The 24226-nt window shown below is 30.6% G+C and overlaps 1 protein-coding gene across 1 annotated transcript; it reads right to left on the minus strand.

Annotated features, from left to right (window-relative positions):
* Positions 1–21221: 21221 nt before the first annotated feature.
* LOC129956837 (uncharacterized) lies at positions 21222–23968 on the minus strand. Its single transcript, XM_056068791.1, has 3 exons — positions 23789–23968; positions 22825–23662; positions 21222–22723 (listed from the first exon to the last, which is right to left on the minus strand). The coding sequence occupies exons 1-3, from the start codon at positions 23966–23968 to the stop codon at positions 21222–21224; spliced, it is 2520 nt and encodes an 839-aa protein (XP_055924766.1).
* Positions 23969–24226: the final 258 nt, after the last annotated feature.

The raw sequence follows: 24226 nt of genomic DNA on the forward strand, positions 1-24226 counted from the left end.
AATATACAGAAATTATTAGGACATTCTAGAACAAACGAGAAATAGCAGAGAGTAAATCAATAACAAAACAATTTTTAGACAACTTGCTTGCAGTCAGATATGAGCTGACTAACTCCAGCTCATAGCATTCTACCAGTGAGAGTTAAGTCCGCGTTAACAGCGTTAATAGTTCGCGTTAAGTTAGAACAAGTTTTGTTATAATATAAAAATACATATTTTTACTTTATTTGTGTATTAATCTAGGAGAAACACTGCATTTTGAAATTCCCATTTTTGCATTTCCAACGATTTGTGAATGACGACATTTGGAATCCAGAAAATGCCTTTTTATAAACGATTTCTGGTGAAAATGTAACCAGCTTGCTTTTTCTGTTAACATTTTGAAAATTAATGTCGCATTTTCTATAACTGCATTGCAGAATTAGTTTAACAGCAACTTATTCTTGTTACGTAAAGTCCCATTTTGAGTTTTTTTTTTTTTTTTTTTTTTTTTTTTTTTGAGAATTACTCTGATGCTGCTTTAAACTGCCCTGCAGTCGAATGAAGATGATTCTAACTGAACTGACGTTATTCTTCCCAAATGTCCATCCACAAAAATCCACAAAAAATTTAGAACTTCCGAAAAAATTAGATTGAATTTCCATTTCAGGGGTTGGACCTGACTTTACTTTTCCAGATAACTTTGAAATGAATGTTATTAGTAGTGAGAAATAATTTGAAATACATTTTTTTCTTGACTAATAAACAATAGAATAAAGTTACTTAAATTAATAACATAAAAATGGAAAAAAAACATCGATTTTGTGAGATTTAAGATAATTTGGACATGACTTTTAAATAATTTAAATTTTGAAAATAGAAAAATTTTAACAAGTATATTTTTAATGCGGGAGAGTTAAAATAATGTAAAGCTGGAAATTACGAAATATCTTTCAAAAAGAAATAATCTACCCATTTTATAAAATATTTGCCTCAAAATAAGAGAAGCTTTTAAAAAAATTACGTCTTAACCATTTAAATTTTTAAACTGTAAAAAAATTCATATTTAATACACTTTTCTTGTAACTGAATGCATTCATGAGGCAACGTTTCCCATTTCGTTTAAAGACGAAAACGTGCCTTTCATGCGAAAGGAAACTTAATACATGTTTCAAAGCGATGTTTGAGAGGAATTTCTTAAAAGCTCTTCTTTCAAATTTTTATTCTCTTTTTTTCAAAAGCATCTGTAAAGCAGAACAGATAAATATGACATACTTAACTGAATGAAGTTTTTAAAATTAATAAAAAACATTATTGAAATTTCAACAGCTATAAGAAAAGAAAAATTCGAAAACTGATGGATTTTTTTTATTTACTGCGTTATTTGATATATATTCAACAGATAGATATTTTAAAGGTATATAAACAGAGATCAAATAAGAATTCATAAAGGGTTTGTCATAAATCGAGTTTCTTATGCATTATCTTTTTATAACAGCATTAATACGTTTATCACATTTTTTATCATATTATTATCTGAATTATTTCCAACTAGAAGTCTCAAATATTTTTTGGGATGCATGCGAAGAATTTAACAAAAAAAATCATTTGTATATCACTTTAACTATGAGGAAATAATTGTAGAAATTGATAAAATAAAAATTTGTTAACTCTTATTTTCTACGTGGAATATTTGTAGTAATTTTAAAAGTTCCACTATGTTTCCGTATACTGTATCATAGAAACAATTTTTGTAAACGCTAATTGTAGACGGCTATTATATTATCTATAGACAGCAGCTCCAAAAATCAAGAGAGAGTTTTCAATCTATTCCTTGTTTTATGCAAAACTTTTAGATAAAAAATAAGAGACATCTCTAAATTGACATGTGTTTCTTGTATATTTTGAAACAGTTTATGAAGTTTATCGGCCATACTTCATGATGTCTCTCTTATACATGCCGAGTCACATTTAAGTTTACGAAGTAAAGATATATTTTGAAATTCTGTCTTTTATTTCATTCTAAATAGTCTACAGATTATTTTTTGAGTTTTTGAACTTTTCTTCTTGAAATAATTTTAAAGTTTTAAAACCTCGGTTGAAAATGATATATGTAAGACATATAATGTTGATGTATTCCAAATAATAACATCTCAGTGAATATAATGATACAAACATTCTTCTAAAAACAATGAATGATATATTGATTGATATAGAGTCCTTTAGCAAACCTTAAATAATACATATTATTAAGCATTCTTTCCTGAATGAAATACTTGACTGAGTATTCCGTTCAAAAATATTCAAAATTTATATTTTCTACTTGATATGGCTTTGTTTGATACTGTATATTTTTCAAAGATTATCTATAAATATTTTATTCGCTTGTAGTTTTATAAATTAATTCGAATTAATTTATTTGCTGAAAAAAATATAAATAATTATACTTTCCACTTGTCTTGGGTAAATAAATTTGCAAAAATATAGTGAATCTTCAAAATCGTGACACAGAATATTAATGATAGGGTGAGATAGATAGAAACAAGTAACTGCAGATGAGTAACTTATTAGTAAACTGCAGTCTTAAAAGATGAAAGAAAAGAGAAAAACGATGTCGGGATATGTGAGATTCGAAATTATATATAATTTCGATGTCGATAACTTGGGAAACGTATTAAGATGCATTGCTTTTTTGTGACTCTTCAGCGCTTACCGAAATTTTTAACTTTTTCTTAATCTCTACCAAGCTTCACTGTTTTATAAGTTCCAGTTGTCACGTCAATGACATTTATAGATTTTTATTGTGAATAGTATATTCTATTAAAAAGATATTATTATATGAAACTTTGGAAAATTTGTCACTGTAGTCTTAAATGTGAGAGTTGACCTTTTGGGTTTCACACCACATTTCAATGCATACTACAAAATTCCTACATCAAAAATTTATTTCTTTAAATGAAAAGTGTGATCACCAGAAACTTTAATGTCTGCATAATCAATAATTACCTTGTAATTTGATGGATTTTGAGACGCAGTGCGACCACTTGTCTTGCATTCAAATAAATTATCCACTCTATATTTCTTATAGTATTTGACATCATGCTTCCGAAGAATTTCTTTAACAGATTCCAAAACATTCTAATCTTATTTCTTATTTTGTCAGGACACATTATCTTGCATACTGGCAAGTAACTTTTCCTTAGACTTACAATTTTCTAGGTCACTCAATTCCTCTTCAGATAGAATGTGTAGAATAGGTATAGCATGAGTGATGAGGTATAGGTGATAGTGTATAGGTATAGGTGAGCCATGACATAAAATTGATTCTTTATTTTTCTTTGTATTAGTGAAAAATTCATTTCGATTTTCCAGAAATGGGAATCCTTTTCCTAAAGTAATTGGCATTGTTCACTTTTTACTTCTTGTGATTCCACCAGGAAAACGTTACGCAGTTCAGAAATAGCTGTTATTTACATATTTATTTTTTTTACTTCCAAATCAGAATAGTCATTTCCTTTTTATCTTGCAGGCATATGCAAAGCTTTTCTGAGTAGGAATTGTAACATGTGATTCCAGATGGTCAGTTTTATAATTGAAGTAAAGGTTATATGATTTTTTTTATTAAAGGAGTGATGAGGAATCTTTGGGCTTCAAATCATTTTTTTCATTCATGTAGCAGAAGTTGTTAACAAAATTAATGCACTTAGAAGGCATGACAATTATAAAAAATATGATTATTTAACAATAAGATAGAGTCATTGTGATTTCTTCTTCTTCTTTTTTTTTTTTTTTCCTTACAGAAGATCTCTTTTTCATTTTTGAAGCCAAGGTGGAAAATGATGTCTACAAAAAGACTGCTAACATCTACTGCCAGTGAAGGGTTTAATTTATAGTAGCTCCAAATCCTTTTTTTAAATAATTTTTCGAGCACACGATTTTAATTTGTACTTTTTAGATATATCATATATATGTATTATATACTCACGTATTTCATATATTCAACACGTTAGATATAAATTTTAATATTTTTTTATAAATAATCCTCTATTAATTTAAAAATAATTATAATTTGTAAATTATATTATTTTTTTAATATTTTCATACTTCCTTTATATCTTGCATTTAAAGGAAACTAAAGGAACAGATTACCCCCATATTTTCAAAATTAGAACCGAGTTTTAATTTTTATCATAATTTTTGTAGTCAACACCCTGAAAATAATTGACATATGTAATACACCAATAAGCGAAGCATTGCTTAGAAGTAAAACTAAAGAAACATTTACAGTTTTTATAGATTAGTAAATAACATTCATTTTTCGTTACAATTTTTGATTTTGTTCAATCTGCTGAAAGATTCGTATAATACAAAAAGAAAAAAAATCTATAAAAGGCTCCGAATCAGTTTTAATAAGCATATGAAACGAAAATGTTTGATCTATGATCAAAACATGACAGTTATTTAATTAAAGTAAATAAAGCTAAGTAGCAAAGGTAATACCTTTTAATTAACATTCACATTCGCATATGAGAAAGTACTTAATAATAAATATTGATTTGTTTTTCTTTCTACAAATGATGACGAAAAATGTGTACATTTAACAAAGACTTCATAAATTTGTGAAAAATGCTTTTTTTATAAATTGATCTTGCTATGTTTCATACATTTTTTTCATTATAATTTTAAACAAATTATATAGAACCATTGCCAAAATGGGTTCTAAAATAATGATAAATACCTCTGATTCTATTGAATATTATATCAATATATTATAAAAGGGGTAAATTAAAAAGTTTTTGGTAATAACCTATACAAAATATTTGTTTCGAAAGCTTTATAAGAGTCTCATGTTTTCATAAGTAACGAACTGCTATCATTGAAATCATAGTATTTATTCTTATAATACATTTTAAGCAAAATAAATTTTAATGCTATTTCATTACCAGATTGATTGATTGATCATATTACGTTTTTATTGCCTTTCATTAATTCTTTAACTTCCTTTGATTTAAAGAAATCTGCATATAGAACATATTTTTATATTTTATGCAAAATGCGAATTAAATTTTGAATTTCTTTGTTTGGAAAAAGAACAATAGAGGAAAATTCTTACTATTGCAACAGAACTGAATAATATTTTAACTTCATAAATCCAAAAATAATTATTTTATATGCATTTCCTCTCTCTCTCTCTCTTTTTTTTTTTTTTTTTGTAAAATAATCAAGTGCAATGTTCTATATAAACATACAGGTTGTTGGAGGGTAGATAATGTTAAGAGTAGAGGTTGAACTAACAAAATGAAATCTTATTGCATAATGTTAATTTCAAAATTAGGTTACGATAAAAATTCTGTAGGAAAATTATCATTCTCATCTAACTTCTATTTACTAGACTAAATTTCATGTGAATGGGGCTTCCTTGAAAAAAATTATTCCTTTTCTGAATGCGTCAGAAAAAGATGAAAGAGAGTAAAAGGAAAAGAAATCCATTTCAAGAGAAATTTTAGAGCTCCAAATGAATTAAAAAATAAATTTAAAGAAAATCTAATTTTTAGATAACCCTAATGTAAGTTTAAAAAATAACATCTCAGTTAAAACTCTAAACTTATTCATACAGCAAATCCTTTTTCTAAGGAAGAACATATTTCTGAAGTAAAAAAAGGATGGATTAAAAACAACTCAATGTAATTTATATTCAACGTAGCTCTCTAATAATTGTTCAAGATTCTTCATACATGTATTTGTTGAAAATTTAAAAAAAATATATCCGCTTTATAAAATTTGGAATAACTTTTCACTTTTTCTTGCTCCACGAAAGAATTATTTTTTACTAATTATATCCTGGTTCTCCAATATTATTTTTTGTTAAGCACGAAAGGAAATATATTAGTACAATTCGTTGATACTTGGGCCTATTTATATAGCTATTTCGCTTATTTTTTGAAATTAGTTTACTGAAAAATAAAATTTAAAAGTAACATAAAAGAATTGAATCTAATTCTATGCCTTTTTTGCGTTATTCTAAAGTTTTTAATTTTTCCGCGTTGTTTTATTCTCTATACAAAATAGCTTTTCTATGACTTTTGCGTCAGAAAATGTGTTTGAAAATTTAAAATGATTTATTTTCTTAGCCTTTATTTTAATAAATTTCTATATTTGCTGTTGGCATTATCTAAGAAATATGTTCTAAAAATGAACGAAATTGTTAAAGAGGTTATCAAAATTATTATAATTATTCTAATAAAGGAAACGTTTTATATTAGCTTATTTTTAAGATTGTTTAAAACAATGAAATTATTTTATTTTCAATGTTATTTCGTAACAATCTGAACATTTACGATTTCATTTTGCATTGGTTATAATAAGTTAGAATCATGACTGAAAAAAGAGATTTGAGCGATTCGTAATTGATGCCAAATCAATCATACCTAAATTTCACTACAAGCTTCGCGACAAAAATGAAAGTTCTGCAAAATGCAAGAATGTAATTGTTCCTGAATTAGGAAACAAGATTCTTAGTTTCACCTGGAAAATCCCTTGGCCTTTCGGAAAACACATGTAAAGAAGCTAATTGTTTTTTGGAATGTCGATCTCGGTGAAAGTTTTCTAACTGTGCACTCTAAACCTTTGCTGTTTCCAAAATGGCGTTTTTCATCCTGCTTATGTTCTGAATTTTTCCAAATGCTATTCTTTGTGTACGCTTCGTCTTTGCCTTTTTTTTTTTTTTTTACGTGTGCTTCTTGTTTTGGAATACAGCAACCCACGTTCCCACTAATAAGGCTATTGAACTCTTTTTCACCGTATACTTACTGCTGATTTTCGAGACAATATATGCTATAAATTTAGGGTGATGCTGTCATGAATCGTGAAAAGTGTTTTGAATTTTTCGCGCTATAAAAGCGGGAGTGCATCACTACAAGATGAAGAAGGGTACATCACCAAGAACCGCAGAGGATGCTTGAACTTTCAGAAAACATTCTGTCGTATTAATTATGGAGGCAGTTGAATTTAACAGTGTGCTCGTGTAGGTAAATAAAGTAGTACACGGCAGCAAAATTCCATATGCTCATGTATACGTAATATCTTTTTATGTAAGCAGAAAATGCACGTGAATTAACTCATACAAAAATGCAAATTTCCGCCTATGAAAATATGTTACATTTCGCGTAATAATGTCATCAAAACACTACAAATTCCCGGTTGAGTCGGTTTTCTGAAGTTTGATAATGCAATGGGAGATTAAATACATAGATGCATTTAGGTAGGTCTTTGGAATTCTGCAATTGTCATATCAAGAAAAAAAGTATATGAAATAAATGTTTGGTCCAGGAAAGTATTTGACAAATATTATTCAATTACTAAAAACTTTGATAAAATCGAATTCATGAATCGGCATTTTTTTTCCATGAAATTTTTTATATTGTACCTGAGAATATTTTCTTATTTATTGTGAATTAAATTTTTGAAATACAGCATCGCTTATTTTGGTAATAAATATGTCTACATTTATTTTAGTTCACTTCTAGAAAGCCTTATTCAATCAATCATCCCATTCAAATGTTTACAAATATTACTTTTATAATATCGAACATTCATATATTTGTAAAATCTGTTCAGTGACACACTTGAAATAATTTTTTTTAAGTGTTTGAAGTAAAGAAAAAAGGCATTAATAATAAAAGACACACATTTAAAAAAAACAAGTTTGATTCTCTTTTAATAGTTGTACTTACGATCTTTTTTCTACGGTGGAATTAGATGTACATTTTAGAATGCATTAACTGTATTCTATCTTGGTAATACATGTAGGAAAACGAAAGAAAAAGAAAGAAAAAAAAACCGAAGTCGTCCCTTATCTAAACTGGAATTAGAGTAAAGAAGCCCTTTGCAACTATTTTCTGAAATACGGTGAATCCCCTGCGGCTAAATATGGCTAAATACCATTATTTTAGTGATATAAGTAAAAAAAAAATATTTTCTCATTTGTTGCGCATTTTCTATACATGTGTCAGATGTATGGTGTTGTTTTTTTCCTTTTCCAGGATTTCCAAGCTTTATGTATGAATTATTTATTTTTTTTTCATTTACATAACTAATTCTATAGTTTCTTTAATTTTTTGTTGAAGATTTTGTGACATCCTAAAAAGTAAAGGTGAAAATATAGATATATCTTTCAAATGTATTTATTTTTGTGAAACAATTTACACATTTTAACAGATGAAGCTTTATTAATATTTGTAACAATTATAAGTGTTGGATTTTCAGAAAAAGTGTGAAAGAACTTGTATTCTTCTATACTTTAAATGAAGTTCTAAGAGAATCTTTCCTTTCAGTGCATTGAAGGTGCAGTTTTTTTCTTCGACGCCGCTGACTTGTACGAAGGATAATAAATCATTCGCTTGTCAGTGCTGTTATCAAAACAATTCGGAGTTAAGAACTGCAGCCGCCTTCACGGACTATTATTATTTTTTTTTCGTACAGATATTTCTATTTATTCCAGCAGCCATAATTACTGCCTGAGACAGAGAAATTTCTTTTTTTTTCTGTTAACCTTAATATAGGTCAATCTATATCTTACCAGGAATGATGGACAAAATGGGACTTGGCGATATTCTTGAGATGATTACTGGTGCCTACTCTTTCCGCTTCATACGTGGACACTTGACATGATTCTAGATTAATGATTCTTAATGTTTTCTTTCTTGATTCTCAATGCAGTGTTTCCTTACAAGAAAAGAAAAAAAATTGTGATTCTTCATTTGGTAACGAAACTGCTGGAAGAATCTTGAATGCATAAGATTAAAGCAAGTGTAGACCCACATGAAATAAAATTAAAGAAAAGCATCTAATAATATATTATTAAAATTTATTTTGTGTTTTTTCATTGGAATTAATTGTCGGTGGTTTCGTTCCCTTTCAGCTAACTTCCAAGCATTACCAAGCAATTGAGGTTAAAAGAATGTTGTCTCAATCAGCCAATGTCAAAGATTGAAAATTACTTTATTTTATTTTCTCATAGAAAATATATGGTCAATCTAATAATTTAAAAAATAGCATTAATCATAAATTATTATCATTTTGAAAAGTTGTATTTAGCACATTTGAAATTCGGACATTATGAATGTGCACTTCTAAGCGATTTTTGTTTTAATTTTTATTATAATTTCATTAATTAAAAGTTTTTGTATATATTTATTTCATTTATTATTATTATATCATATATAAGTTATTATAGTTTGATTAATTAAAAACTGAGTTTCAAAAATATTCAGAATAATGTTTTAAAATTAAAAAAAAGTTATCATTGTAATTATAACGACTAAACTGCATAAAATTTTTCCCTGAATTTTAAGAATTTTTAAAGATTTTTTCCCTAATTTTCGATAGTAATTTTTATGGCTGCAATAAAATTTACATTACTTTCATTGTTTTCGTCAGACTTTTAATTACAAGATTTTTCAGAAATTGATATTTTATTTTAAAGCTGCGATGAGAGTCTGATGAATCTACTGGTGGGCTTACACTCGGCCAGTCGGCAACACATGCGTAGAAAGGGATTGATTTATGCCTGCCACAATTTCATAAGACAGATCCAGTCATTCCATACTTGGCTATAAACTGCCGTTTTGGCGTCACTGAATTGTTTTTTATACTGTGCTTTGTATTAAAATGATGGATATTTACATAAAGAAACATGGTAAAATAAAAGAAAACATCAACATACCTAAATTTGGAAAGCTATAAGAAAGAAATGGCAAATAAAATGAAAAAAAAACCCCTCTCATCAGAAAAAACAAAGAGCAAAAAATGTCGGAATATATGATAAGTTATCAATTTTTTCAAGGGGGAGGGAAACCCGCAAAATTTTGCAAACGTATGCGCATTAAAAAAAAAAAAATACAATACAAAGGCATGTTGTTGTCCGGTCGGGACAATTACTTGCCATCGACCGAACAGCATTTTTCAGCCCTTCTACATTTGCGCTGCCTACTGGCCGAGTATAAACCCGGCATAAAACCGATTATAATAGTTTTTATTAATATCCAAATCTTTTATTTCCGCATTATGTTGTTAAATCCCTATTTTCTAGCACTGGAAGTACCAGGGAGTTTAGGATATTTTAGGCCTCGCATCCTATCTACACAAAAGGATCATAGAGATAGCAATGCCAAAAATGGTTGTCCGTTAAATCCAATAAATGAATGAGATTCATCAAAAATCATATACACAGATCAAAAAGTGATAAAAGGAAAAACGTGTAGACTTTTTTTATATATTGCATGGTTCTCATTGTATTTTTTCCATAAAATTTAAAATAACCAGATTTAAATTTCAAGTCATTTTTTTCGATCTTAATATTTATCTGCCTCCTGAAGGAACCAACTCTTCGCCCATTATGTATATATCAAAAATAATTGGAAAAAGACAAAGCGCCCTCCTCTCAACTAAAAAACACCGAATTCGACACTTTTTACTTTTTCGAACATAATGTATAAAGAAAATATCGCAATCGTCAAAAAGAATCGGGATTTTGACAAATCTCCATATTTTATGCTTCCCCGAATTCGATTTTTTTTTTTTTTTTGCATTAGGTCTGTTTTATGCAGGTCTGTCTGTCGGTTTGCAAGAAAGATGATTTATAAACGTTTTTTGCTGGTCGGATGAAATTTCGTATACCATCTTTACACCAAATCTGTAGACTTTTCTTTTATCAAATTTCTATTGAATGCCATTCGAAGAAAATGTGTCTGTCCGGCTGCTCGAATATAAATGAACAAAATGAAAAGACCCAACTGAATAAAATTGGAAACACAGATTTAATACCCACAGTGTGGACAACTTTCGAATTTTGAGTCAAATACAAAAAGGGGTTGATCATCTGTATTTGCGTACTTCAGAAACATGCAAAAACAATAGCTGAAAAACTTTGTTACTTAAAGATATCAAATTTGGTATGTGATTTTGTGATTACAAGTTTAGTTTTGAGCTGGATGTTTGATTCAGTGGGTTGGTTAAACACGTTAAAACAAAAATTCGATTTTCACATATTATTAATAACATGCCAGAAATAAATAGATAAAAGAACTTGACAAGAATCCAATGATAGATTCAGTAAACATTTTAAATTCACGTCGAAGGCTAATATTTCGTAACTATTAACGCCAATGCCAGACAAGGTGTTCTCTGGCATAATATCTTTATTAGAGAGCATGTAAGAAAGTTTTTAGGAGTATGTAAGAAAGTTTTTTTTTCATATAAAATTAATGCCAACGATGATCATATGATGAAATGAATTTCATACCAAATTAGCTGTTTTCTAACCGCCGTCCATAACCGGGGAATATTTTAAAAACATTACGTCACTGTACATTCTCCCCAGGTAGAAACTCTGATGGAAATCGTCCGTCACAATCACTAAATAAAATGTCTAAAGCAGCAATTTTGTCTGCTTTTACTTCGCATAAATCTCGCAACTACTAGACACGCCATTAAAAGATCGTCTGCATCTCAACCTCAAGAATTATGCATAATATCATAGAAAAGAAATAATAGTGCTTGCATGCATTTTGATCATTTTTCCCCTTTAGAAACATTTGTTGAGAAAAATTGATACAATACATATCAATCAAAATATTTTACATCATTTTCCACAACTTTTTCCCATTTACTTTTCAATGTCTTGCAAATGTTTGTCTTTTTTGGTCCTCTAGACTATTCTTTGCAATTGACATCGAAATCACCACTCCTAAATCGTTGAAATCAAAATCGACAATTGGGATATGACGGAGCAGCATCCCCATAAGTTTCTAAAAGTGTCTAATGGGCTTCGGCAGCAGGTTTCTCCAAATGAAACAACAAAAAAATAATGAATGTCGAAAATGTAATTTGGATCGTTCCATGACTGTAGTCTTTATACACTGAATAATCAATAATACTGAATAGAAAACTTTCAACAAAATAATAGTAAATTGGTAAAACCCAAAACCATTTTTTTATATATAGATACTTCGCATGTTTACTAATAAATGTCGATGATTAAAATACAAGCAGGCACCTAATATTATAAAACGTGATACGCATAATATTATAGATTATAATTATATATAAAATTATAGAATATAAATAGTGTAAAAAAATTAAAAAGAGCACTCAATATCAAAAATAGATTGATTTTTTCCAATTTTTGTTTAATTAACTTTTTTCACTTTTAACCACAGATAGCCAGCCGTAATTTTGTATCATTATTACGCTGTTATAATTTAAAATAGCCTTTTTTTTGTTGTGTTTTGATAAGACGTGTTTCCTCGGAATTCATTGACATGATTATATTGATAGGGGCTAGACGACCAGTGAAGACATATAAATGAGTGATGATGTGCATTCACAGAAAGCAAAAAGTTTCGAAATCGGTACAATGGTTGCGGTTGGGATTTTTGCCAATATTTTTACAGAATTTATAACGATGTAGTATGTTTGTAATTTATTTTAAAAAAATAATGAAATAAAAGAGTATGAAAAAGGTGAAAAGTGAGAGGCAGGCATCAAATGATGACGTATCGAGATTCGTGAGTTTTTATAACACTTTTTAAAACTGATCCAATGTTTGGAGTTGGCGAATTCGGTCACGGGATTTCCCCATAAAAAATGTGCAGTGTCATTTTGTTTTTTCGCTGTCACCTAAAAATGGAGGGTAGTAAGCAGAAAATAGTAATGGAAACTGATGACATATCAAGATATCAGAAACTTTTACATGAGACATTGGTTATCGAAATGGCATTATTGTGTTGGAGGAAACAACGATGTGAAAGCAGAAAGATCTTGGAAGAAATTATTATTCAGAACTCGCAATCCTAAAACTGCTATTATGACATGTATCTTTTCCTGTCACGGTCAATTGCGGCAACCAGAAACATTGTCTCAAAATGTGCTGTCTTTTAAAAATAGAAATGATATTATGACAGCTGTGGCAAAAATTGCTCGACGTCTTTTATTGGCTTCTTACAATATAAGTTTAAATAAAATGTAGACAAAATTGCTTAGAGTAAATTTCTGTTAGCATCTCATATAAACACTTATTTTTGAATTAGTAACACCCAAATGGCATAAGTTTGACTTCAAATTGTTAAAGGATTATATTGTGTTTAATTGGTTATTACAAAAAAAAAAAAAAAAAAAAAAAAAATGCTCTTTCAGCTCGAGAAATTCCTAGATGACAAATTATATTGTTTTTCCAAGCTGGATAACTTATTGAAAATAAATAAACATGTTTATCCCGTTTCTGCAGCTCTAATCCTCTTCTCCTAAACCTTTTACCATTGAAAATAAAAATATCAGCAAGCCTTTGAAAAATTCCGAAAATATTTTTAAAAAAGGGATGGATGGGAAAGATAAGAATTATTACGACATAAATATTCTGGACGATAAACATTGTGCAAAATAAGTTTAGCTTTTCATAGCTTAGTGAAAAATCTTCATTTCAAACAATGTTTTTTTTATTCCATTCTTCAATTTAATTTAAAAATATAATTCTGAATAACCATAAATAAAAGTGATTTAATGTTGAATCTTATTAAACCTTTAAATGTACACAAATGCATTCGTTATCTTCCTTAAGAGAGTATTATTTTCTCTTCCATTATTGCTAAAAAAGTTTCTGAAATGCACTCGTTTGGAATATTAATAAGATATAACGTAGAAAAATTGCATAAGAAAACTTAATTACGCCCTTTGAAAGTTAACTCGGAGATGTGATTCAAAAATGTTCTCTTCTTCTCCTTTTAAAAACTCATTTTCTAGAAAAGACTATTCCCTTTCAACCAGGTCTAGTTCTATCTGAAGGAAAAAAGAGAAAAAATAAGCGATCTAAAAAAGGAATTGAATTTTAGAGAAGAAAGCAATGAAATGGCATCATTAAATTCTTTTCTACTATTGATAAAATCGAACAGAAATGGAATTAATAAAAGTTATCATGCCGTTCTTTTTTAAAATCCGAAGTTCGACTCTATTAACATACGATTGAGTCGCATCTTTTTTAAATCGTTTTTTTTTTTTTTTTTTAATTTTCCAAAATGGATCTGTTTTGTGTTGTTTTCACTTTTTTATTTATCTCTTTAGCAACTAAAATGCATAGTTTTATTTAAAAGAGATTTGCTAATTCATTTTTTCTCTGAAAATATTTATTTTATTTTTCTGAAAAAGCATTCTTTGGTTGCTATTCGCTATTTTAGATTAAACTTTCAAATGTAAATTTAAGATATTTTAATTTTAATGCATTTAGTTATTATTTTTTATCCCCTAGAGAGCTAAATTAATATTCAATTTCTAGTGCAATTTTTACAAATACAAAATTTCCTTATAAATATAATTTAAGATAAGTTTGTTATAAAATATTCAATACATTTTAAGGTTTTAATATAAAATGACCATAAAACAAGTTTCCTCTTTGTTAACACTTGCAACTAAAACTAACGATCATTTTATTAAATATTTCAGGAGAGGAATTCTTTGCCGAAAATTACCGATGTAACATCTTGAATACAAGGAAAGTCAATAAATACACTGAAAATGTTGCACGTGGACCAGGACAACTTAATGTCCATTACTGTAAGATTCCTTTTCTTTAAGTTTCACATTGCATTTAATTCAATAACTAATGTTTACATTTCTTTTACTGAATACTGGTGAATAATCCACTTTCAGGGGTTGTAATTATTGACTATTTTGTGGTTTCTACCGCGACAAATATCTTTCACATAGGTGACGAAATTTTTCTTCGTATTTATTCTCCTCTTACCTTTCATATAGAATTTCTTTAATTAGTTCTAGCTACAAATACTTCTAAACAGAATTATTTTATGGCATGTATTGCATTACAAATGAATCTATTTCTTGAATAGAGAAAAAAGGCAACAAAAAAATCCTCATTTCATGGTTTATTTGATAGTATTACCAAAGCGTGTATGCATAATATTTTAGTTTTATTCAATACAACTCTTCAAATGGATTTTGATGAATGAAATACTAAAACATTTGTGGCAAACTGAATATTTTTTTTCCAGAATCGTGAGGATTTAATAAATGAAATTTATATACTATGATATAAGTATTTTAGAAGGTGCTCAGGAAAATTGAAACATTTATTTTTCTAATTGTTGGATTTGGAGAGAGACTTCAAATTAGAAAGTTTCATTTAAAATGTAGGCAATTACGTGAAAAGACTTTAGCTTGTATGTAAGCTGAAATAAAAGAGTTAAAAATTAAATTTGCAATTATTCCCATATAGTATAAAAATATCTATCAGTAAAATGTTTTTTTTTCCTTTACATTTATCTTTCACACACAAAATTAACTGATGTATGTATTTTTTAAAGTGAAGTTTGGCTTATCTCATATTTAGATGGAAACATTTATTGATTTGAATTTCGGTATAAACATTCAATATATATCGAAAATCGAGAGAGCGCGCATTTAAAATATCTCAGAGGAGATATGGAATACCGAAGAGGAAAAATTCTTTGCTTGTGATTGTTTGCTTCATATTAACCCTCCAGCTGCGCATCCCGAGATTTTCGCGGGTTGGCGATTAGTACATTTTCAGTTAGATCCCGCTTTTTTCTCAGTTTAGAGTATTTTTTTTTACGATTACAGATTTTTATTATATTATATTATTATCGTGTAACATATAGTATTTCACTTTCTTTGAAAATATTTGAACTTATTTGCAAAATATCGCATCTAAATAGTGATTTTAAAGAATTTCGCAGTCAGAGGGTTAATCTTTTATTTGCTTACTTGCTTTTGTTGTTTTTCAAGAAGCAGCCGAAATGGAACACTTTATTTTTAGAATTCCTGATGAGTGTAGTGTGTTCCAAGCAGAATTGCTATGCCTCAATAACTCGCTCAAATGGACCGTAAACTACTGTACTCTGTCATCCAGGTTTCTGATTTGTACTGATTCTCTTTAATCCTCATTTTTGCTACTAATATTTCTTCCTGCAACAAAATTGTAGTGAATTTTCAAATCACTCTTTACGAGCTTAAAGCAAGAGGAATTAGTGTCTGGTTTTCGCATGTGCGAGGTCATTCTGGCATTTTAGGGAATGAAAGAGCTGATTGGCTTGCAAAGCAGGCTACAGAGCTAAACATCATTGATCCTGTGAGCATCCCCAAATCTCACATTCGCAATGAGAATCACAAAACGACCATTCTCTTATAGAATGAGCTTTACCAGAATTCGTCAACTGCCTCTTTAACTAAATTATTTTTCCCCACAATTTCTCAAAGATTAAATAACAAGCATTTATTCAGTGATTTTCACTTAACAAAATTTCTTACTGGACATGGTAATTTCAATTATTATCTCAAGAAATTTGGATTATCGGACACTGATCTGTGCTCTTGCAGCGTGGGTGGAGTTCAAAATGTCTAACACTTTCCTTTTGATTGCTCGAAACTTATTGAAGGGAGAAGGGATTTTATTCTGAATCTCAATGCATGTAATATTAAGTTTCCATCTCCGCTTCATGTTTTGGTCGACCACAAAATGGCTTTTTCTCCTTCTGTAAATTTATTTCTGCTTCAATTTTTAATTAGTCTTGTTGTTTATTTTTTTCCTGTTGTTTTTATCCTTATTTTTATCTGTTTTTATGTATGTATGTAGTTGTTCCTACTTACTTCTGTAAACCTTGTGCTGTACTTTGTGGCACTCAAGAATTGACTTATTAATAATAATAATAATAACAATAACAATAAACGAAGAACGTTTTTTTAAATGCTCAGAATTTAAGTTATGTATAATCGTAATGCCAATTTAGTTGCAAGAATGTCGACGTCACTTCCTGTGTTTCCAATATGCATATAGAAAACGTATTTATGGAACAGTCTAGCAATCGTAAATTATAAGATACTTACTTCCCCGTGAAAGAGAAGGCTCCATACAAATGGTGGAGAAAACGACATTTTGGTTTATTTATTTTTCAAACTACCTTCATGGCAGTGTATTTTTTTTAGAATTGTCATCTCTAAAACAATAGCTGAGAAAATACTTCAGCGTGATTACTTCCATCCATTCCAGAACACCATGGATACCTACAGATCAGATCATGAACAAGCTACTAAAGTTTTATAATTGCGTTTCACTTTAAATGAAATCCATTTTTTTTTCTTATCTGAAAATGTAATTTAGATAGACAAACGCTGCTTTAATCGTAAAACGTTTTCATTTTTAAGCGAAAGAAATGTTATTTTACTTACAATATTACGTCAAGGTCGTAATATTTCTTGCAATTATTACTTACAATAGATTTAATGACATTAGACGACCTTGAATCTCCTTGACTATATTATTGTCATCAGTAACTATAGAACAAAGATACGTAAAACTTTGGACAACTTGAAATTTGTGAGAACCAATTTCCAAATGGGATTCATGGGACGTCATATTGCTTATTGCAGGTATATATTTGGTCTTTTAGCTGTTTATAAGTCCCATGATACTGGCAGCATGCTCTAAAGAAAAAAAATCGCCAATTGAAAGATTAAGCATATAAAATCACCGCCAAAAACTTATTATCTTTGATATAATTATCATATCGGATATCTTTGAAAATTCTTATGTTGAAAAACTACTTTTAGGCGATTGGGGAGTATGAAGGCTATGAGAGAACTCGGAGATCGTTTTGAACCCTCAACTTTCGTTTGAATCATGGTCGTTACTTGAACATGAATCAAAATAACTCCATAGTGCTTCAAAAATAGAAAATGCTTTTATGAAACATAGTTAATAATAATTTATAAAGCAACTAAAACACTAAAGACCATTACTTTCAATAAACGGAAGAGTAAAATATGAAAGTTAATATCAAAACTAATCTTGAGGAAAGCAAATATGAACTATTTAAATGCTACGAACTGATTTAAGTAAATATTGTATAAAAATGGAAATAATAAGTTATTGGAATTTATTATGCCATTTAATTGAATATTCATATTTCATATTATCTTTAATTCATATTTCATATTATCTTTAATTAAAGACAAAAAAGATGGAATTATTTTTTCGCCAGATAATTGCGTTTTTAAAAACTGTTTTTATTAAATATATTATATTATGCATTTGAAGCCGACTCTTGTAGACATGCAATATCGTTATTAATGAGTTATCTTACGTTTTAAGGTGTTACCAGTTTACCTTATGAGTAGTTTCATTACTTCTTTAAAAATCGCATGTCCTTTTACTGTTATCACATTGCCATTTTCTTTGCAGTGATTTTTTTCTCCCTTTCTATGTAGAATAAACGTAAAAGTGATGTATCGATAGTTGCTTCATATTTTTATTTTGCCGAAAAGAGACTCATGAAAATAGCAATCTGAAGTGACAAACAAACATTGTAAATCGGGATGCATTTCCTCTTTTCTTCTGCGCGCATCATTTCACAAAACTGTGTTTTGAACATTTCCCAATGATGAAATTTTACAAAAGGAGCTTTTTATAGTATTTTTTAACGTGGCTGATGGTAGGTGCAGTTCTTTTGTAATGATATATTTTTCAAACTCATGTGACAATCTAATTTCCCGAAATTTTAAAGGAGCAAAGGGAAATTGAATTAATTCACTATCCAATTGCAAATTAAGTTTGCATGCAAATGAATCAATTAATCCAAATTTAAAAACAAAAATTCAATCACATACAAATCATACTTAACTAACATGGTTTTAATTTTTTAAAAAAATGGTTGATTTTTACATGAAGTTTGCATTAATAGATTTCAATAGTGCGGTTATTTTATTATTAAACTAGCCGCCTTTGGCGACCAGCTGGTTCGCCAATCTTAATGTTCGTTTAAATTTTAATAATTAAATATTTTACGCAATTCCTACTTTAATAGATTCTTCATCAAAATATTTTAAAACTTCAAATTTTTATAGTCATATAATTCACTCATAATATTATAAAAGCCTTCAGTCATAACGTAATATGTATCTCTCTCATTTTCTGTTAGCTCCCGTAGAATTTATGCTTTAAATTAAAGTGGAAAGAATTAATCTGCAATTAATATAATAATATTTTTTACTGAAACAAAGCATTTTTTTATAATATGACTAGCTGACCCGGCAAACGTTGTTTTGCCATATAAATAATTTCCTAGTAATTTCTAGTGTAGACAAAAAATAGCTTACTTATTGTAAGTATGTATGTATGTTAGAATGTGTATATTGTATGTATGTAAGAATGTGGTATATGCGTGAAATAAGCATGGAGCGCTGTGAACGATGAGGGAATATAAAAATAACAAAAGGCAAACATTATTTTTAAGTTATTATAATTTATGCCTTAAAATTATATATCATTAATTAAACAATTACGACAGTAACACTATTAAACAATATCAATCTCTTAATGCTATAGCGTGAACAATATTTTTTGTTAGTCCATCTTTAGCTAACACAAACAAACTGGATGGTTTACCCACTCGAGAGCATGCCACGTATAATTGTCCGTGTGAAAAACATGGTGTTCTCAAATCTAATCCACAAACAGATATCGTTTGACCTTGGGATTTGTTGATAGTCATTGCAAATGCCAATCTAATCGGAAACTGAATACGTTTGAATTGAATTGGCACATCTGTAGGTATAATAGGAATCCGTGGTATGAGTATATTTTCACCTCTGAACTTGCCATTAAAATCCTGGCTTCGATCACGTTTTTCATTAATTTTTGAATGACTAATCGCGTACCGTTGCACAGCCGGGGCGGGTTCAAATTACGAAGCAAGATAATTGGAGATCCAACCTTTAATTGTAAATTATGCGGTGGCATGCCTGCAAATCCAGTGAGTTCAAAAACTCTGTGGGAAAATTTACTGCTTCGCTGTCGTCGCAAACTGTATCAATAGATTTATATGATACCAAGTTCCCTGGCAACAACATTTGTATCTTCAGATTTAAATTGTCAACGTCTACATTTTTTTCCGCTAAAATCGCTCTTTCTGCAAGCCACTCATGATTTATGTACTGTGTGTGTACATCGGGAAATATTTGTTCAATGAGAGTATCTTGCGAATCAGCGATTGTGCAGAAATCGGTCGGTAATTTTACGTATCCAGTTTCATCTATAGCAACTTTTCCATCACCGATATCTAAGAGTTGTTTTGAAAATGTTTCAGCGGATGGATCTTGAAGCATTTGAACGCGCATATTTATTTTTAGCTGTAATTTTTCAACATTACGCCACAATGGAGATGATTTTAAGCAAGCGTTGATCTCATCAGCGTATGTTGAACGTGGAATGACTGGAAGTGTTTGTCTGAAATCACCTGACCAACAGAGTTCCGCCAAATAGTTTGTCACTGTTTTTAATATCTTTCAATGTCCTGTTTAACGCCTCAAGTGAATGTTTGTGTGCCATAGTACATTCATCCCAAATAATAATTTTACACCGTTTCAGCACAGTGGCCATGGACGATTGTTTCTTAATGTTGCATACTGCGTCAGGGTTATTCTGAATATTTAGTGGCAACTTAAATACTGAATGAGCTGTTCTACCTCCATCCAATAAAGTTGCTGCAATGCCCGATGATGCAACGGCCAATGCGATGCCATTATTTGATCGTATTTCATCAAGAATTAGCGAAATAACGAATGTTTTGCCAGTTCCACCCGGTGCATCCAAAAAGAAGAACCCACCTTGTCCAGCTGAAACTGCGAGCATAATGCGATCATAAATGGTTCTTTGTTCCTCATTCATTAGTGGGACATTGCGGGCAACAATCGCTGCCATTTCTACAGTACTGTACTGCAGTTCACGATTCATTTCAGTATTCATTAAATCAGATGCAGTTCGATTTGGCGAATTCATACCGAAATTACCAAGTGGTAAGTTGGCAATGACAATGCAAAGATCCTCAATAGCAATCAATGCTTCATTGTACATTTCGTCGCTGAATGTTATGGTTAGATCGTGGCACCGTATACGATGTTGATACAATATATCATCAGTCATTGAATCTTTGTGATTTTCCCATAATATCTGTGCTCGGGCTGGGAAACATGTAGTCAACACTATAGCGAATATTAGACGAATTTGTATTGCTGTACAGTTCAATGCAGCTTCAGCAAGCATGCATTCCCACTGGTTGTCGTCTTCCAGCAAGCCGAGTGCAAGGCATGCATCTTTATACGTTGGATATTGTTGCCCATTCACTTTACGTATATCTTGAAATGATAATGGGCCAGTAACATTAACCAACAACAGTCGAAGATAAAAAGCACTCCGTGTGTCTTGGATTGACTGTAAATAATCGCCCCAAGGCGTTTGATTTAAATAAATTGAGACATGCAGCAACTGGTGAGCCTTGCTTGCGGGGCATCCATGTTTTTGTTTGAGTCCATGTGAAATAGCGTGGTACTTGTGAATAGAGTAATGTTCGTGCAAAGGCACCAAAATCATCCGCACGATTACACAGTTCAAAAAATGCAGTGAGTGTAGTTTTAGGTGGATTTATTGCACGATCAATCGCTGTCTCGTTCGTGAAAAATACACGCTGACCGTTTTCAAGATGGATGGCTAACTGAACAACTGCTGGATCCCGTAAATGAATTGGAAAACCAAAGATACGCCAAGCAGCTTCATTGGAGCTGATGTACCGACCAATTTGGTAGAGCGTTATTTCATCGTTTTTATTCACTGGAGGAGCATTCACATTAGTATTTTCCACTCTAAACACAGCCATATCACTGCCTTTATGGACATACTTGCAAATGTATTTGATGCTCTTCACAGAACTGCAGAACTCAACATTAATATGAGCATTATATGTCTTGCTCAGCAGAGGCGAATATGGCACCACCCAACGATTGTCAATATCAATGTCTGTGTTGATGATATTTTTAATAAATGACTGTCCGCCATTTTCAGGATTTCTTCGACGATATATTGGGTATCCGTCGACATTTGTGACCGTATCATTGGTAAAATCTTTAGGGAAATTTTTAGTACATTTTCCATCAGCCATGCAAGGCGATGAACTATTAAGAGTACCACATGGACCATGAATCATGTTTGTTGTAACAATATCAAACAGCAGTTGGTCAGTGGATGGATCTGGAATTTCTGCAGAAATGATACTATCGATTTCTTCAGGACGGATTTTGTTGATGAACCAAACCAAAATGTGTGCATGAGGTAATCCTCGCTTTTGCCACTCAACCGAATACATCCAGCAACGTGTGGGACCAAATACATGTGATTTAGTAATGAAACTTATTAAAGACTTCAACTTTTGTCTGAACACACGTGCTGTAATGTCATGGCGATGCATTGCATTTTGGCCAGGCAGTAGCAAAGATGTAATCTCTGGCCATTTTGGATTACATGTGAACGTGATAAATAAACATGGTCGTCCATATTCGCGCACGAAAGTCAGAGCATCCTGTATATATTCTTGCATATGACGTGGACTGCCTACGTACGATGATGGTAAAATGACATGGTTACCAATTTCGGCGACGTCGGCGTTGTTGTAGATAGCGTCTCGCAAATGAATGTACTCTTCCGCGCGCAGCTTTTGTTGATTATATCGTAAGTATCGTAGTCGTTCGCTCTCAATCTTCGCGTACATGTCGACCATGAATTGTTGACAAAGCTCACGACATCGTAAAATGACGTTGTCCAGGCCACGTCTAATCATTAATCGGTACGCATAATAATCCTTTGAGCTAACGTTCTTGTTTGTTTCAGCTCCTGTAATATTCGTTCATAAAAATTAATTTAAATTTATTACGTTCAATAATTTAATTGTTTTGTTAAATGATTAATGATCAAATTAATAATCAATGAAGTACCTGATACGGGATCTCGTTGTTTTATGTTTATGCAATATCCGTCTTGTCCCTTCCAGAATATTAGCGGATATTGGAGAGCGTCATATGAACGATGTGTGTCAGCAATGAACTGAAGATTATTATTTCGAATCAGAATTTCTCGTGCAGCTGTACAATCGCCAACCATGATTCCAGCAACATCACCAACAACGGGTGCATTGAATCGACGAATATGCTCTCCAGCTGGTGTTTTATCAGGATTAATGACGATAGCGTGATTATCGCTTTGTAATTGGTGCATATGTGATTTGAATATTTTCAACAACTCGTTGTGCTCGTTCAAAAGAGCATCTAGCTCGCTGACGATGCGCCTGGCATAAAGTGAATCAAGGTTATTATAATCACAACGTGCATTCACGCGATTGGCAAGTGCGCTTCCGGAATCCTCGCCGCCCATAAAGTAGATTTGTAAGAATTTATGTGGTTCGTTTGGCATTGGCAGCAGTGAGCCCATTTTATGATAAATTTGGCCTCTGATTTTGAATGTAGAATTGAATTGTTGACCATTTGCATTAGTATTTCGAACTATTTCTGTTGCTCCGAACGATGTCATTTGAAAGCATGAATTGAATCTTCGAATTGACTTCAGGAACACGTTAGAATCTGGATCCGTGCCGATAAGTAAGCCGTTCAATGGTTCAGGTGGTGTTTCAATTTCAGGTAGTTGCACTTTTCCTGACGCGCAACACATCCCAGCTGGCTCATTTTTGAATTTCAGAGCATGACAATGCGGACATTCCTTGTCCATAGCACCAATTACCACTTTTGAATGAGCATAATATTCAATATCGGGCTCATACTGGAATGCTAGACGCAGGAATGAATCAGATATAAATGCTCGATGTACCTGTTGTCGTTGTTGGTCATTTGTTCTTCGTCTATTGACTGTGAAACGGCGTGATTGTCGTTATTCTAATCTTCTGACTTCATTGCGTTCAGCTCGTGTATCTTCTGGCTCTTCTTGATGCAATTGCGCCATTCTGACACGTGCATCAGTATTTTGTTGCTGGATTTGTTCTTCTGTTCTTTCGGATCTGCTATTTCGCAAGTTTCCAGCTTTACTTGTACTGCGGCTCAAATCAGCCCCTTTGCGATTTCTTGGCATTGCTCACTGTAAAAATTGAAACTATGAAAATCTTAATTGTTCAATTACATTTTTTTAATAAAATTAAATTAAAATTACATTTTTATAAGATCAACAACATTTTCGATATAAATAAAAAAAAGTATACTTACAACACAAAATCCGTTGTTATTGGAAGCTCGTGTCACGTGTTGAGTACTTTTGAGGTTATAAAATCACTTGATTAACTAATCGTGCAAAATACACTCAAAATTGATAATTTAATTATTATTGATAAAA

This window comes from Argiope bruennichi, chromosome 11, assembly GCF_947563725.1.
Source record: "Argiope bruennichi chromosome 11, qqArgBrue1.1, whole genome shotgun sequence".
NCBI lineage: Eukaryota > Metazoa > Arthropoda > Arachnida > Araneae > Araneidae > Argiope > Argiope bruennichi.